The 14,900-nt window shown below is 40.3% G+C and overlaps 1 protein-coding gene across 1 annotated transcript in view; it reads right to left on the reverse strand.

Annotated features, from left to right (window-relative positions):
* Positions 1-13,562, reverse strand: part of LOC125884704 (dedicator of cytokinesis protein 9-like) — a 61,106-nt gene extending 47,544 nt beyond the window's left edge. The window contains exon 1 of the mRNA XM_049569820.1: positions 13,156-13,562. Within this exon, the coding sequence (XP_049425777.1) occupies positions 13,156-13,269 (114 nt within the window). The 5' untranslated portion in view covers positions 13,270-13,562. The remainder of the gene's footprint in view (positions 1-13,155) is intronic.
* Between the last annotated feature and the right edge of the window lie 1,338 nt (positions 13,563-14,900).

The following is a 14,900-nucleotide window of genomic DNA, read 5'->3' on the forward strand; positions in this document are numbered from 1 at the left end:
TGGACATCTGTGATTCGGATATTCAGTGGCCTCACCGTAACCCCCGAAATATTGGCTGTTGCCCCCAGATACTAAATTGTCATCAGACCTATAGCCTAAAAGTACCTTACTGTATAGATACATGACAACAAAAGAATCTATCAAGGCCTTGACCAATACTAGGCCATCTTAACAATGAGGACCTCTGTGGGAATGGAGAGCTGCAGAGTCTAAAATAGAGGAAGCTATCGTAGCTTAGCTGTGTTTCATCCTCCTCTTTCAGAGAATAAATTGCTCCACAAAAGAGGCATGATCTTCAGACAGTAACAAGAAGCAGAACCTACATTTTGGTTGTCAGTACAAGGCTCAGTTCTGGTTGCTTGTTTTCCAGCTGAGCGACCATTAGGATGTTAAGGGAACCATATATTCCACTGCAACTGCAGATGATGTTGTTGTTTTTAAAGGAAGGGTTATGGGAGGCCAACCACAGCTTAATGCCTGCAAAAAAACAATGCATCCTCAAGTGATAATGGTTTATGGTGAATGTCCTTGACTCAGTGTGCTCTAGCAATCCTACTTAACCCCCTCACTATTGATTGTCCATTAGATGTCTTTGATTTAACACAGGGCAAGCTGCGGGCTAATGGAACTAACTTGAGGGAAGTAGCTTACTATGGGAGTGCATAAATCCAAGTGGAAGACAACATGGCTACAGACCTAGATTTTGCTTTCCTCGCTCAGAACGAGCAAACTCGTGCGAATCCTGAGACTTGTATTTCCTCACAGCCAAATGTTAAGCTTTTGATGTGCTGCACCAGTAATTGTGAAAGATACACTTGACTTCTAAATCTAGTCCCTCAAGGGACTCTATTAGGGAGATTATTAGCCAAAATTCTGCTGATCTGTGCGGTAACTCATGTTTAATCCGACAAGACTCCGTTCGATCTATAAATTATTCAATTTTTACCTAGTTTCTATTCTCAAGAAAGTATGTGTGTAATATGTATAGAAAAGACTGTAGCTCTAGCTCGTGGAGTCGCTGATCAAATACATAGGGAAGAGCAAGGGGATTACTCTCTCACCAATGGTGTTGATTGGTTTCAAATATGGGGGGACACATTTTAAGCAGGGGTATGGTGGGAAGAAATTTAGAGCACTTAACACTTTATTTCCTGCATTCTGGTGATTTTTTTTATGCACCAATTTCTGCTTCTTCTGCATCAATTTATGATGGAGATGTCATGGTACTTCCTGCTTCAATTGTATACTGCCACCAACTGCTTTACTGGAGGCGTTGTTGCGTCTATGAGTTGTGTTCTAGCATTTCATTAAAATAAAAGTCCTCTGCTACTGTCATGTTTTTATTGGCAGGGGCAAGTGCACAGAATGTACACCTTTGTCTATAATCAATTAAAGGAGGCTATTATAAATCCTCCTTGTCATATGGAGTTTAATATCTACCTACTTACAGATTTAAACTCATTTTCGACCTGTAATTTTGTCTGGTAAACATTCTGGTTAATAGCTGCATAAGAATGAAACTGGAAAAAGAAACAGGCATGCTGAAATGTAATTTAGTTAAAATCTCAACTGATTGCAAAAGAGTGGAAAATTACTGGAAAATACCCATATACCCGGCAGCAAAGAGGTAAATTTCAAAGCGAGTTTACCAGAGCAGTGGTGGGAATCCACTGTTGAGATCCCCTGAGACTCAGTGTTTCCTCCTCCTCCTCCAAACCCCCCAGCTCCACTGCCCCCTTGATGTAGCCACAGTTCCTCTCAAGGATGGAGCGCAGCCCCTCCAACAAAACTATGCTGGTGGTGCATCCCATGGTGCCACCAAACACTCACCACCACCATGCAGAAAAGAAAAAAATTCTAAATATCTAAACTCTTCGCCCAGGTAGATGTCCCAACTTGATCTCTCAACCTTGACCCTGTCCACATGTAGAGCAAGTCCTCTCACAGGTGTACTGACAGGTTTTGAAATTCACTCAGGTATCAGTCTCCTCTCCCACAGCTGAGGAAGGTTCCCAATCATTCCGCTTGAAGCACAACCACTGTCTTCGAAAGCAAATCTTAGCCCAAGCTCTGGGCCGCTGAGTCGTATCCTCCTGTGTGCTGCTCAGCAGGGATGGAGGGATGAGCTTGCGAAGGAGAGAAGCTGCTCAGTCAGTCGGAGCAGGGCGTCTACTCTCCGGCTCCTCTTCCTTCCTTCCTCCTTCTGCCGAGGGATGCTCAGACGCTCTCACTTCGGTCTCTCCCTCTCACTCACTCCTCTTCACTGGTTTGCTTTCTCTCCCTCTTCTCTCAACCTTGCCATCTCTCTCCATCACGCACTCATGCCTGTCACTTTCACTTCTTCTCTCCTCAGCGGGCTCTCTCCTCCCTCACTCTAACAGCTTAGTCATTTCTCTGACTCTGCATGCTTTGTCAACAGTAAAAGCAGACTGTTACCAACAAAGACACACACACAGTCTCACCCACACACACACAAACTAGCTGCTGCAGACAATGTTTTACTCTTTCTCTCTGCGTCTTTCCCTACGTCCTCCTTCTCCCACTGACAATGAAATTACAAGCGATGCAGTCATCTTTCTGATGTCATTTACATGCTCTCCAAGACATAAAAAGGAATGATTTAACTTCTCTTGACCCACGTTGCCAGGCCCACAGCCATTAACACTTGGCCAGACTGATCGCTCAAACATGATGCGTCATAGGACAACCAGGACAAACCTGGCAACCCTCTGCAAATCATCAGCTAATTACCATCACAGCATCCTCACATCCTCAAGGGTGTCAGCTGGAGGATACAGGCTTGTTTATGTAAGGCTAATTTAAATGCACATACGAACAATTCTGTGAGTTTTCTTCTGCCTCTCTCCGGTGGCTGGTGTAAATATTTCATCAGGGGTTGACACACTCACCTACTTTTAAGTGGATGATGCAGCAAAATGGGTAAGGAGGAAAATCATATTAAAAAGCAAGAGAGAGCACAAAGTAGAATCATGGGAATCTTTTTGTCGAGTTCAATGCTGAGATTTTGTCATGGATTATGAAACTGATGAAATACGGAAAAGTTGCAGTAAATATATACGAAAAGAAGCTCAAATATGAGTTGATAAAAATGCTGAAATAAGTTTCAGTCACAACTGATCTTCCAGTGTACAATAGGTGAAGCTGTTGACTAGTTTCTGTCCTTGCAGCTTTTTCCCAGCTCATTCGAAAAGCTTTAACAGCATCCTTTGAACAATGTCATTACATTAGGGCTATCCCTCAGAGGATGCATTAATCTAATGAAATTCTCACTGCACCCCACAATGCACCCAATAACCTTCTCACACAGACATCTGCAAAGTGGGGAGACCACAGATTGCATTGGACCACAAAATTGTTTCATCAGAATCCACAAATGACATTCATGAGTTGTAAACAAGGTACAGTGGAAAAGATAAAAATCCCCCTCAGTCAGCAAAGCAAATTTAATGCTCTTCTCAGATGCTCATCTTGAGATCTACAAAACAGTCAAGTACATCCGTCCTTGTTCATAAATCTACTAAATAAACTTTATAGGTTTTTGCATCTGCAAGTTTAGATCAAAATGTGAATCTTTTAGCAGCTTTTAAAAGTGGTAAATCCTTCCAAAAAACATATTTTTCCTCTTACCTGTAGTGCTATTTATCAAACTACATCTCCAACACTCGGCCACTCACACCAAAACAATCTAGACTTATAAATAGCTCTGCAGGTAAGATTAAAAAAAAAAATAGTAATTTTTTATTTGGGGTGAACTATCCCTTTAATAACAGTTTTTATTCTGAAAACAAGGACAAAAATTAGATATGAGAGATTAAGGTTGGTCTCCTGGCAACAAGACAGTTATTTTACATCAAGTAAAGAAATGAATGAGGGACATTTTGGTGGGCAGCAATCAATCATGCCAACACACATCAGTGTTTTTCTCATTGCACAAGCTTCATAAACCAAATAAATCAAACCTTGTGTAAAGATTTATAGAAGGAATGACTAAACTAAACCTTTATTTCCAGGACTAATGAATGTAAAAGTGCCATGCTATTGCAAAATGCTGACACAATAACAAACATGCATGCAAGAACTTCCTCTCCTCTGCTCTAAGAGGGCACAAGTCTTTGCCTTTACATGTTTGAATGCTTGCAGCATGATCACTTATGTACACTAGGATAGAGGACAGTGAGAAGACGTGCATCACTGCTGCCTCCCACAGGCAGCTTGTAACACTGCAACAACACTGAAGCTTAATGACTCACTGGAAAAAATAGACAGACAATGCCTCTTACCTCATCTTTTCTAATAGATTTTGACAAACACTCCCACCACATCCACATGAACCGAACACAAATACTGGGTAGGGAGACATAATCTTGAAAGCTTTGCCCAAAACATACTGTAATGTGACCCAGAGAGCATGCAAAGCAGAGAAGTGATTCAAAAGACGGCATGGCAGCCAAGTTTCACTGCAGTGGTTTGACATAAGGGGCTGGAAAAACTATCTAAGGTTTGTTTTGCAAAAGTAGGCCTGGGAGACTTAATCTACCCAGAGTTTATTTTGTCAGCCATGTCACAGCAGGTAGAATGAACCCATGTTCAGTGTGATTACATAGCATTAACACATTGATTGAATTTTCTTTATAATTCTCTTCATTTCATTTTTCATCCTAATGACTATGGAACAAAGCTAAGAGTCAACAAGCATGCTAGCAGCTCTGTGAGGCTGTTGGTCTGCATAGTGGTGCTTTGAGCTAAATGCTAACATGCTGATCTTAACCTGCAAAATGTCACTCAAATTAAAACATACAACCCAGGAATAAAAAAAAGATAATCACAAAAAGATACATAGAGACACAAAACAACCAAAAAAGACACATAATTACCTTAAATAGACATAAAAAGGCCTCCAAGAGACAAAAATCACCTCAAAGAGACACAAAAAAAAACTACAAAACACAAAATGACCTCAAAGAGACACAAATCAACTACAGAGACACAAAATGACTTCAAAGAGATACAAATCAACCACACAGCGAAACTAAATGACCTCAAAGAGACATAAATCAACTACAGAGAAACAAAATGACCCCAAAGACACATAAAATTACCTGAAAGAGACACAAATCAACCACAGAGAAACAAAATGACCCCAAAGAGACATAAAATTACCTGAAAGAGATACAAATCAACCACAGAGCGAAACTAAATGATCTCAAAGAGACACAAATCAACTACAGAGAAACAAAATGATCTCAAACAGACACAAATCAACCAGAGACACAAAATGACTTCAAAGAGATACAAATCAACCACACAGCGAAACTAAATGATCTCAAAGAGACACAAATCAACTACAGAGAAACAAAATGATCTCAAACAGACACAAATCAACCACACAGAGAAACTAAATGATCTCAAAGAGACACAAATGATTTCAAAGAGATACAAATCAACCACACAGAGAAATTAAATGATCTCATACAGACACAAATCTACCACACAGAGAAACTAAGAGACACAAAATGACCTCAAAGAGACACAAAACAACTACAGAGAAAAAAATGACCTCAAAGAGACACAAAACAACTACACAAAGAAACAAAATGACCTTAAAGAGACACAAAACAACTATACAGAGAAACAAAATGACCTCAAAGAGACACAAAACAACGACACAGAGAAACAAAATGACCTCAAAGAGACACAAAATGACCTCAAAGAGACACAAATCAACCACACAGAGAAACTAAATGACCTAAAAGAGACACAAAACAATGACACAGAGAAACTAAATGACCTCAAAGAGACACAAATCAACTACAGAGAAACAAAATTACCTCAAGGAGACACAAATCAACCATGCTGAGAAACTAAATGACCTCAAAGACACACAAAACAACTACAAATGGACTCAAAACAGCAAAAGGATGCATAACAACTCTAAAGAGACACAAAAAAAAACAAAGTAAAAAGAGGCAAAACCACCACACCACAGCCTATGCTTCTTGCTCCTATGTCAGAGAGGTGGTAGAGTCTTTTGCATATCTGTGCCCAGGGGCCCCACTCTGTCACAATCCGCTCATGTTCACATGACAATGTATGCTAATGTTTAGCAGGTATATTTTATGCCATAGTCATCTTCTTAGTTTAATGTGCTAGCATGCTAAAATTTGCTAACAAAGTGCAGCTGATGCCGATGGGAATATAATTGGTCTTGGTATTTTTACAAGTACAGTCTTATTTGGATATTGCATGAGACATTGTCTACAGCAGGGAGAGCAGTTATTACTTGTTCAAGGATTGCGTTCCAAGTCTCATTCGTATGTGGCCCAGATCATGTTCCCATTGCACTTTCATTATATATAGTGCAAGCTGTAACTGGGATTCTCTTCATCTCTCAGGCAAATGTGCCAATAGTTTCATCAGGGACCTAAATTCAGGCTAACAATAATGAATGTTAGAATCTGGGTTACACTGATGTGAATTGGGTACTGGGTGTCTCATGAAAGGCCTGCAGGTTATCTGGCAGACTAGGACAAGATCCCTGTGCACAATGAAAGACAGAGGAAGGGATTTTGGCTGTGTTTGATACTCTTCATGGCTAACAAACCAGTAATGAGATAAACAAGCACACTGCTGCTGCCTTTTTCTGTAATATATTCTAACCAGATCACTGCTTAATGTGCTCTAATTTTACTTAACTCAGCCTTAACTTTTACATGGAAGGATTCTCAGGCAGCCAAAAGCACTATGAATGTTTTCCACACTAAAGTGAAATGGCTATTTTTACACAGAGAACTGGGTGTGCAACTGTGTCAACTGGGTTTTTTATGGTCACTGCACAATTTTTGCACACACGGCTGGCTGCACTGCTGATTAGAATAGCAACTGTTCTCTTAATCGTGGTTTTATTAAAGACATAAAATAAATGACACGAAGTTAAAGGGGCACTACACCAATTTAACACGTCAAAGTCAGTTTATTTGTCATGGGGAGTACTACTCAGAGTGTGAAAACAGTCTTCTGTAGCTCTGAAGGGGCTTTGGCAAGTCTGAGAAGATAACCCTGATGATGTCGTGATGATGATGATGATATCATCTGGGTTATTTCAGCGTGGGGAGACTACAAATGTGAAACAAACTGGAGGTTCGGGACCAAGCAGGGCAGGTCTAACCAAATGTGTTATTGGCTGCATTATGGGAAATGTAGGTCTCAGTGCTTTTGGAGCTTACGTCTTTTGAATCTCTGGTAGGGACTACTACTGTGTTCCATTAACCTAGGAAGTTGGAACTTGGAATGACATCACACCCGAGTTGACCATGTTCCAGTACGACAATTTGGAAAACCAAGATGTTGTTAGCAATACCAGTTCTAGCCAGGTTAGCCATTGTTAGCAACACATCACGCTGTATTCTGTGCACACAAACACCATAGCAACATGCCCATAGATAGAAGTTGGACAGTTGGGCGTTGGACTGTTTCAATGAGACACAAATTAGACAGTGCTAATAAACAGTATATTACAACAGCATTCAATACTGTTGAAGCACAGAGCAGCCATCTTGGATCTTGGATTTTGTTTCTTACCCTGTTTCCCAACAATTCCCCAAGTTTATGGACGTTCACTATCAACCTCAACCCGGACGGCCAAGGACGGCCCTAATGGTGCATCATTACAAAGAACTAAAACGTTAAAAGAACTCCTGTGATCGTATGCAAAACCTTCATTTTGAGTTACTTATATATAAAAAATGTCTAGTCTTCGTTATATACCTACATAAATGCTATTTCTCATATGCAAATACATCTTCACATGTATCTGTTCATGATCAAGTAGCTACTGTGTGTTCAGTGCAAATTAGCAAAGGTTAGCATGCTAAGATGCTAAACTATATTGATGAGCATGGTAAACATTATACCTGCATATCAATGAAATATTAGCACTGTCATTGTGAGCATGTTAGTATGGTGACAGTACAGCTTTACAGAGTCACTAGCATGACTGAAGACTAATGAGCTGTATCCCAAATCTATACTACATACTAATTCTATACAATATAAGCTAAGCTCTTCTTGGATTTAGTAAACAAAAAGTTAGTATACAATACATGTGTCCCTGGACGACAATCAAACTGGGACTTTGGAGCTGCCGATAAAACTTCCCAAAAGACAACAAAATGTTTTTCCAATAATGTCATACTTTTGTTTTGTTTTGTTTTCTGGAGCTGTTTCGCCACAGCCCACACTTTATTGTAATGTTTTTCAGCTGGGAGCAGCATTTGTGTTGTTTCACTAGAAATGCTCTTCCACAGTCTGCTGAACTTTTTAATTTTTATCTTACTGAAGTGCTTGTGATTATACTCTGTGGAATTTGCATGCACTATATGATCTGAGCACAGGGTTCCTACAGAACACACTGCCAGTCATGGTCATACACTGTACTGATACAGTTCCCATCTCTAATATTTCATCTTAAGTCTTTTACTTTGGGAATATGATTCTATTTAGCAGCCTGGTGTTGACCCAAAAATCTGATTTACTGAACCAGACATTTTTTTCACAGTGATGAGACAATAATTTACAAAGTTCCGTTGGGATTGTGGGAGTTTGTGAAACTGTCTGCTAAACTTGAAATGTAATGTTACTGTCTGCTAAACCTTGGCGGATTCTTACAATAAACAACAAAAGAAACCTCAAAACACTGAAGATGTTGCAATAAGTTGAAATCTCCCTTACACACTCTCTTGAATCAACACTGCGGGCCATGCAGCAGAAACAAAAACACGCAGCAACTATCCAATAAAAATGATATGGCACTCAAACAAGAACAGACTTTTTCGTTTTTGAGCCTGCAGGCTCTAAAGAATGATCACAGCCTCGTTTGCTGCTGTGGTGGAAACTGGCAAGATGTCAAAATCATGTCATGAAGTAGGAATTTTGTTTTACAGTGATGCCGAATCTTGCTGTTTTCTGTCAATCTTAAAGGAGAGTAGAAGTCTCACATGTGGGCGGGAAAATGACATACAAGACCGTCTACATACGCAAACACTCACATGACAAACTGGCCATGAAAGCGAAAAGACAGCAGGGTGTGTGTTTACGCCAGTGTAAGGGTGGTAACGAGACAGAGCATGAGGTAGCCTAAATAAAGAAGACATGGAAACCACACGGCCAGAGAAGCCCTAGCCTCAGCTATCAGCGGCAGCAACTCGTGACACCACAAACCTAGCAGACGACCATACGCCCCGCTTCATCGCAGGTCCTGTATCATGACACAGATATAGGTCAGCAGTGCTAAAGCATCTGCAAATCTGCAGATTATCTCTGCAAGGTTTTTTATGCTCTAATCAGACCAAATCCTCTAAAGTGGAGTTCACTCTTAAGTGGAATTCCACAGCTTGAACTGCAGGTCTGAACCAACCCTAAATGGGAGGTGATATTAAGCTATCAGGATGCACATTATAGGGTTAGTGCTTCTGAGTCCCATAGCCAGACAGAAGAAGAAGAGAAGAGAAACAACCAAAAGCTTAAAAAGACAAAGACAGAATTTGCAGTATATATGTGTGTGTGCATGAAGAAGTAAGTAAAGACACTCATTCAGCATGGCAGTGAGAGGGCAGAGGTATAAAAACCTCTAAGCAAGCATTCTCCGCAGTTGGAAGTGATTATTAAAACTGCAGGGGCTGTCTTTACTGCTCTACTGCTTGGCCTCCACTCTAAGGTACAGCTGAGCGCCAGCCACGCCTGCAGTAACTATGGTTCGTATAATGTGAGCATCTAACTTGCCTGATCTGGCCTCAGTCTTGAATCTAGATGATTTATCACATATGCAGGTATTCATAATTGATGGTCCCCTGGGTGCTTAGTGTGACACTAAGTTACAGAGGAGAAAGAGGGCAAGTTTAAAAATAGCCAGGACACCTACCATCATCTCATCCATTATTAAATACAGCCCAGGGATCTGATCTGACATCCATTATGCCACTCGCCACACTGTGGACTAACTCAGAATTAACAGGCTACTATGATATAATTGCTAAGTGTGGAGATTAAGATTAAAACTAAAAAAAGGATTGTGTCCCACATGAACCAGGAAGAGATGTATTGCAAATTTGAGACTTTCCTTCATGTACAAAATACTAAGTGCAACCTTTTGATTTAAACTTACAAAACCAGTTTGATCAGATCAAAGTTGTCAGTTAAGCATCACACCACAATCTGAGGCGCGCCAACCTGCTTCTTGCTGGGTGAAATCTGAGCTGTCGAGGAAATTCTTTGATGTCCAGTATACTATATATATATTTTCTTTTACCATACCAGCATGTCAATGTCAAATGGGCAGGGGAAACAGCTGCACCATAAGTACACAGTCAAAAATAGAGGAACAGCAGAAGTACGGTTTTCACAGTAGGGCCATAACAGGCACATAATGGGACCCAGATGCGTACCTTGTGATCCACCATGAAGGTACAAAGTCACTTCTATTAGCTTAAAGTACAGATCTCTGCTAACTCAGCCTGAACTTAATGTACAGCTGTCAAAGTTAGTTAAAGGGGCACTCATTTATAGTGGTGTAAATCACAAGTTTCATTACATTATGATAGTATATTGGATCTTTGGACAGCGATATGAAATGTGGTGATATCACAGAGTCAACCATGATCATTTAAAAATCAATTCAGGGGCCTGTGATCGATATGAGACAATATCAGTAAATATCTTCATTGTTTTTTTCTTAGCTGCTGCCAATTGTCTGCCTGGTGCTAGGCTGCTAACACTGTTTGAATGTTTAGGAAGGTGGTATGCTTGGAAGGAAATGGTGACATAGACGTGCCAAGGGGATTTCAAAATTAAGGCATTTCTCAAAGATGACTACATGTATCAATGTTTCTCAATATATCGATCCAGATCGATGTACCGCTACAACCCCTATTTGTAGCACTACTCAACTTGTGAAAATAACCTTAATCATATTATAATGATATCATCAGGGCTATCTCAGCTTAGGCTTGGAGACTATATGTTTATAACAGAAAATCTGTGATACAAATTGGACATGGAGTGTTTAATTATTGTGGGTATGTAGAACGTAAGGAGGGTTTAATCAAATATTTCATTAGTGGCATTATGGGAAATAGTGTTTTTAGACACTTTTAAGCCCCAGACACACTGAACTGGCATCAGAGACTTAGTGGCAAAGAAGGCCAGTTGTTGCGTTACCTGTGTCTCGCCAAAAAGTTGAACACACCACAAAGAGTACAACCAACAGCCAATCAGCATGTGCACTGTGTTGCTGTGTGAGAGGAAAAAACTCTCCATAGCAGCAGGCAGCGGTAATCTGTATTTATTACTCATAAAGGGAAAAGGGAAGACCAGCGGGATGGATTCAAGATGCTAATTAGCCAGTTAGCACATTAACAACACAACCTAATGTTAAAAGAACAGATATTTACCATACACTAGCCAACAGTTACACAATTACACACCATTTGTGCTAAAGAGCTCAATAACTTATAAAAAAAACAATCGATCTCACACCCTCTTGACTTATGTCATTTGTTTGCTTTCCTCACTTCCATTTCTCTTCTCATGCACTGAGCTGAACTGACAAGCAGAGGAATTTCTCTCACCGACAGGCTCAACCTTGCCTGACGCCGACTCATGCTTCTTTTTTTTAAATCAACTTTGTGGAAATGTGTTGCTAAATTGCTGGAGTACCCCTTTAAAGTAATAGTAATAGTAATAGTAAGTAGTTCAGCGTTTTGGGATTATGCACCAACTCGCGTTCTTATCAAGAGTTAAAGTTAAATATTGTTACCACTCTCAGCCTGTCAAATATAACTCCAGACAGCAGCCAGTTAGATTGGCTTAGCATTAAGTCTGGCAGCTGTCTGGGGAAACGACTAATTTGTCTGTCCACACACAAAGTAAAGTGTAAAATGGACTGATTTCTGGAGTCTCCAACTGAATGTGCTGCCTATAGACAAGCCCATTATTTTGTACAACAACATTTAGCTATACATCTCTTTCCACTCTTGCTGAGCGCATAGCCTCACTGCCTGTGCTATGAAGGCAGTGATGCACAGTATGTGAGTGTAACATGATGACCCATGCCCAACCCCAATACAAACACATTAGCACTGACCGGATCTCATGGTCACTGGACCCCTGAGCTCCCCATGTCACATAGTCTCAGCAACATTTGGAAATTACACCAGCCAGGCAAGAGTGATACTTCTGAATGTACAGTCCACTTCCTGAGTGCTGGCTCTGTTCTGAACTGACTTTATTGGTGCACTGGGAGCCAGACATACAGATACATACAATTTGTCTTGACAGTTAAGGTGGATTTCATGGCTCTCAGGTCCCATAATAACCGAGACTAAACTGTCTGTGCCTTTTGATGACTTTATTACAAGATCAATAGGTGCACTGGGACCATGGAGAGAGAAAGCAGCCATAATTGACAGCAAACCCCATTAGTTGCAGAAAAATGGCATATTGATCACCATTATGAGGCAAGGCACCGTCACGGGGTTCGTCAGGGTAAGTCCCTAAAAATGATGAGACTATAAAACAGAAAACCGCATCACCAAGAATGCAATATGCAAAGAAAAAAAACATGATCTAAAGGAGCAACATAATATAACTTGTTTAAACACAGAGAAAGACGTCATGCCTTTATCATCACCACCATACAAGTGTGTCTTTGGCAAGTTGTACCTTTGTTATTACTCAGCTGTTTCTGCCTAACCTATCTGGTTGCAAGTTGCACCTGGGGGGTCAGATGACAGGTGAACTAAAGAAGTGTGCAGGCATGTGTGTGTGTGTGTGTGTGTGTGTGTGTGTGTGTGTGTGTGTGTGTGTCGTCTTTCTAGTCCCTTTTAGAGCTGGAGGTGTATATTTCAGTTACCTGGCAACCCCTTTGAGAAAGTTGTAACAATAGACACCCTGCAGACATGGGGAATATGCTCCAGTAAAGTGACAGCATAACTACAGAAATGTCACCATTCTCAAATAAATGACGTTGTAGAATGCAGTGCCTCAACTTACAGCTAAAGAGACCAGGATTTAAGACCCATACAGTGAGCATACAGTCCTCTTATGTGCGTGCGTAACAGACAGTTTAGTTTTTCGTCTTACCACCAACACTGACGTCCTGACGGCCTCCGAGACGCTTTGCCTGAGCTCTGCGGCGGTGCCCGGTTTGTTGAGCCCCCGGGTGAACTTCCTCGCCTCAGGTGGAACAGAAGCCATAGTATAGCCCACCTTTCATCAGACAGCCAGGTAGCGAGAAGGGCAGACTGTGGAGGCTTTTCCAAGCAGTGGCACGAAGGCTGAAATCCTGCGCTCCAGGCTGTCCGACGTGCGTAAATGCACACTGGCGCTGTTTCTATCCTGCCATTGCGTTTTTCCTAAACTTTAGCTCCGTCATATAGAGACAGCTGTCCAGGATACCAGAAGATGACTTGCCTGCTCAACAGCAACCGGAGAACAACATCCAAATACTGCTATTCTCTGTCCCGTCAGCGGAGGTCCCTTGCGAAAACTGGCACGCCCCCCTTCCTCGGTGATGCCCAGTGGGACAGCACTGTAAACTAACCCATCCATCTTATTTGGAGGCTATACGTAGGAGAGAATAAGTGCTACTGTGCATAACATGACTGCATTATTTCTACAGTGTGGGTGTGGGACACTCCAAACACCACTTTATGATATTTTCTATCTCCAGTATCACTACAATGTATCCATCATAAATAATATATAGGAATATTTAGATTTAGATGCCAATCAATATCTCAATTGTTGTATTAATACAGGCGCATGAAGTATTTGAGCCGCACTAAATAGTATTTTGGGGTTATATAACTACAAACAGCACACTATTCAGCCGCAGGCACAGGCTAACATTGCCACCTGCTGGAATAATCATTGTTTTAACCATATAGTCTGTGCGAGAGGCTTTTAACTCTGTATAAAGTTATGTGACCACACAGAGGCAGTAAAGTAACACTAAGAGTTGAGTAACTACTGATGCCTTTAATAGCAGTCGGAAATAGTGGGATTGAGCAAGTCAACGTGTGAAACGTTGAAATAAGGGCAGAGGTCATATGTAACTAAGTACATTTACTGAAATATTGTCCTTAGGTTTAATTTTGAGGTGCTTGTACTTTACTCAAATATTTTTATTTTATGCAACTTTCTATTTATACACTACTCCAGTACATTTCAGATGTACATATTGTCCTCTTTATGTCACTACATTTATAGACTAGGTACCTTGCAAATGAAGATAATTAATATGAAACATAAATGAACTAATAGGTTACAATGTATTATTATAGGTTAAATTAATTTAAATCAGCTCGACATTTAACAGCTGCAACATTAAAGTGATACACATATGAATGCACCATGAATACTATTATATTATTCTGAAATGGGCCATTCTGCATAAAGAGTACTTCTACCTTTGAAACATAAAGTCTATGTTGATATGAATACTTTTGTACTCAAATAAGATTTCAAATACATGATTTCTACTTGTAACAGAGTACTTTCACACCGTGATATTGCTACTTTTACTCAAGTAAAAGATCTGGATACTTCTTCCATCACTTTATAAGTGGATATCCATGGGAATAATAATAATCAGTGTTGGGGAGTATGTAATTAAACTACAATAAATGCAATTGTAATCAGTTACAGTTACTGGGAGAAAATATGTAATTACTTTGCAGTTACTGATCAAAATGTTGGTGATAAAGGGGTTACATCTGAATATATTCTTTTCAGTAAATGCTTATATGTAGAATAAAACATTAATTCTGTTGCTTTGCATGTTTTCCCCATGCAGGAATGCTTTCTTTTGGCAGAGCCTATTTCCT

Source organism: Epinephelus fuscoguttatus, linkage group LG24, assembly GCF_011397635.1.
Source record: "Epinephelus fuscoguttatus linkage group LG24, E.fuscoguttatus.final_Chr_v1".
NCBI classification, from domain to species: Eukaryota; Metazoa; Chordata; class Actinopteri; order Perciformes; family Serranidae; genus Epinephelus; species Epinephelus fuscoguttatus.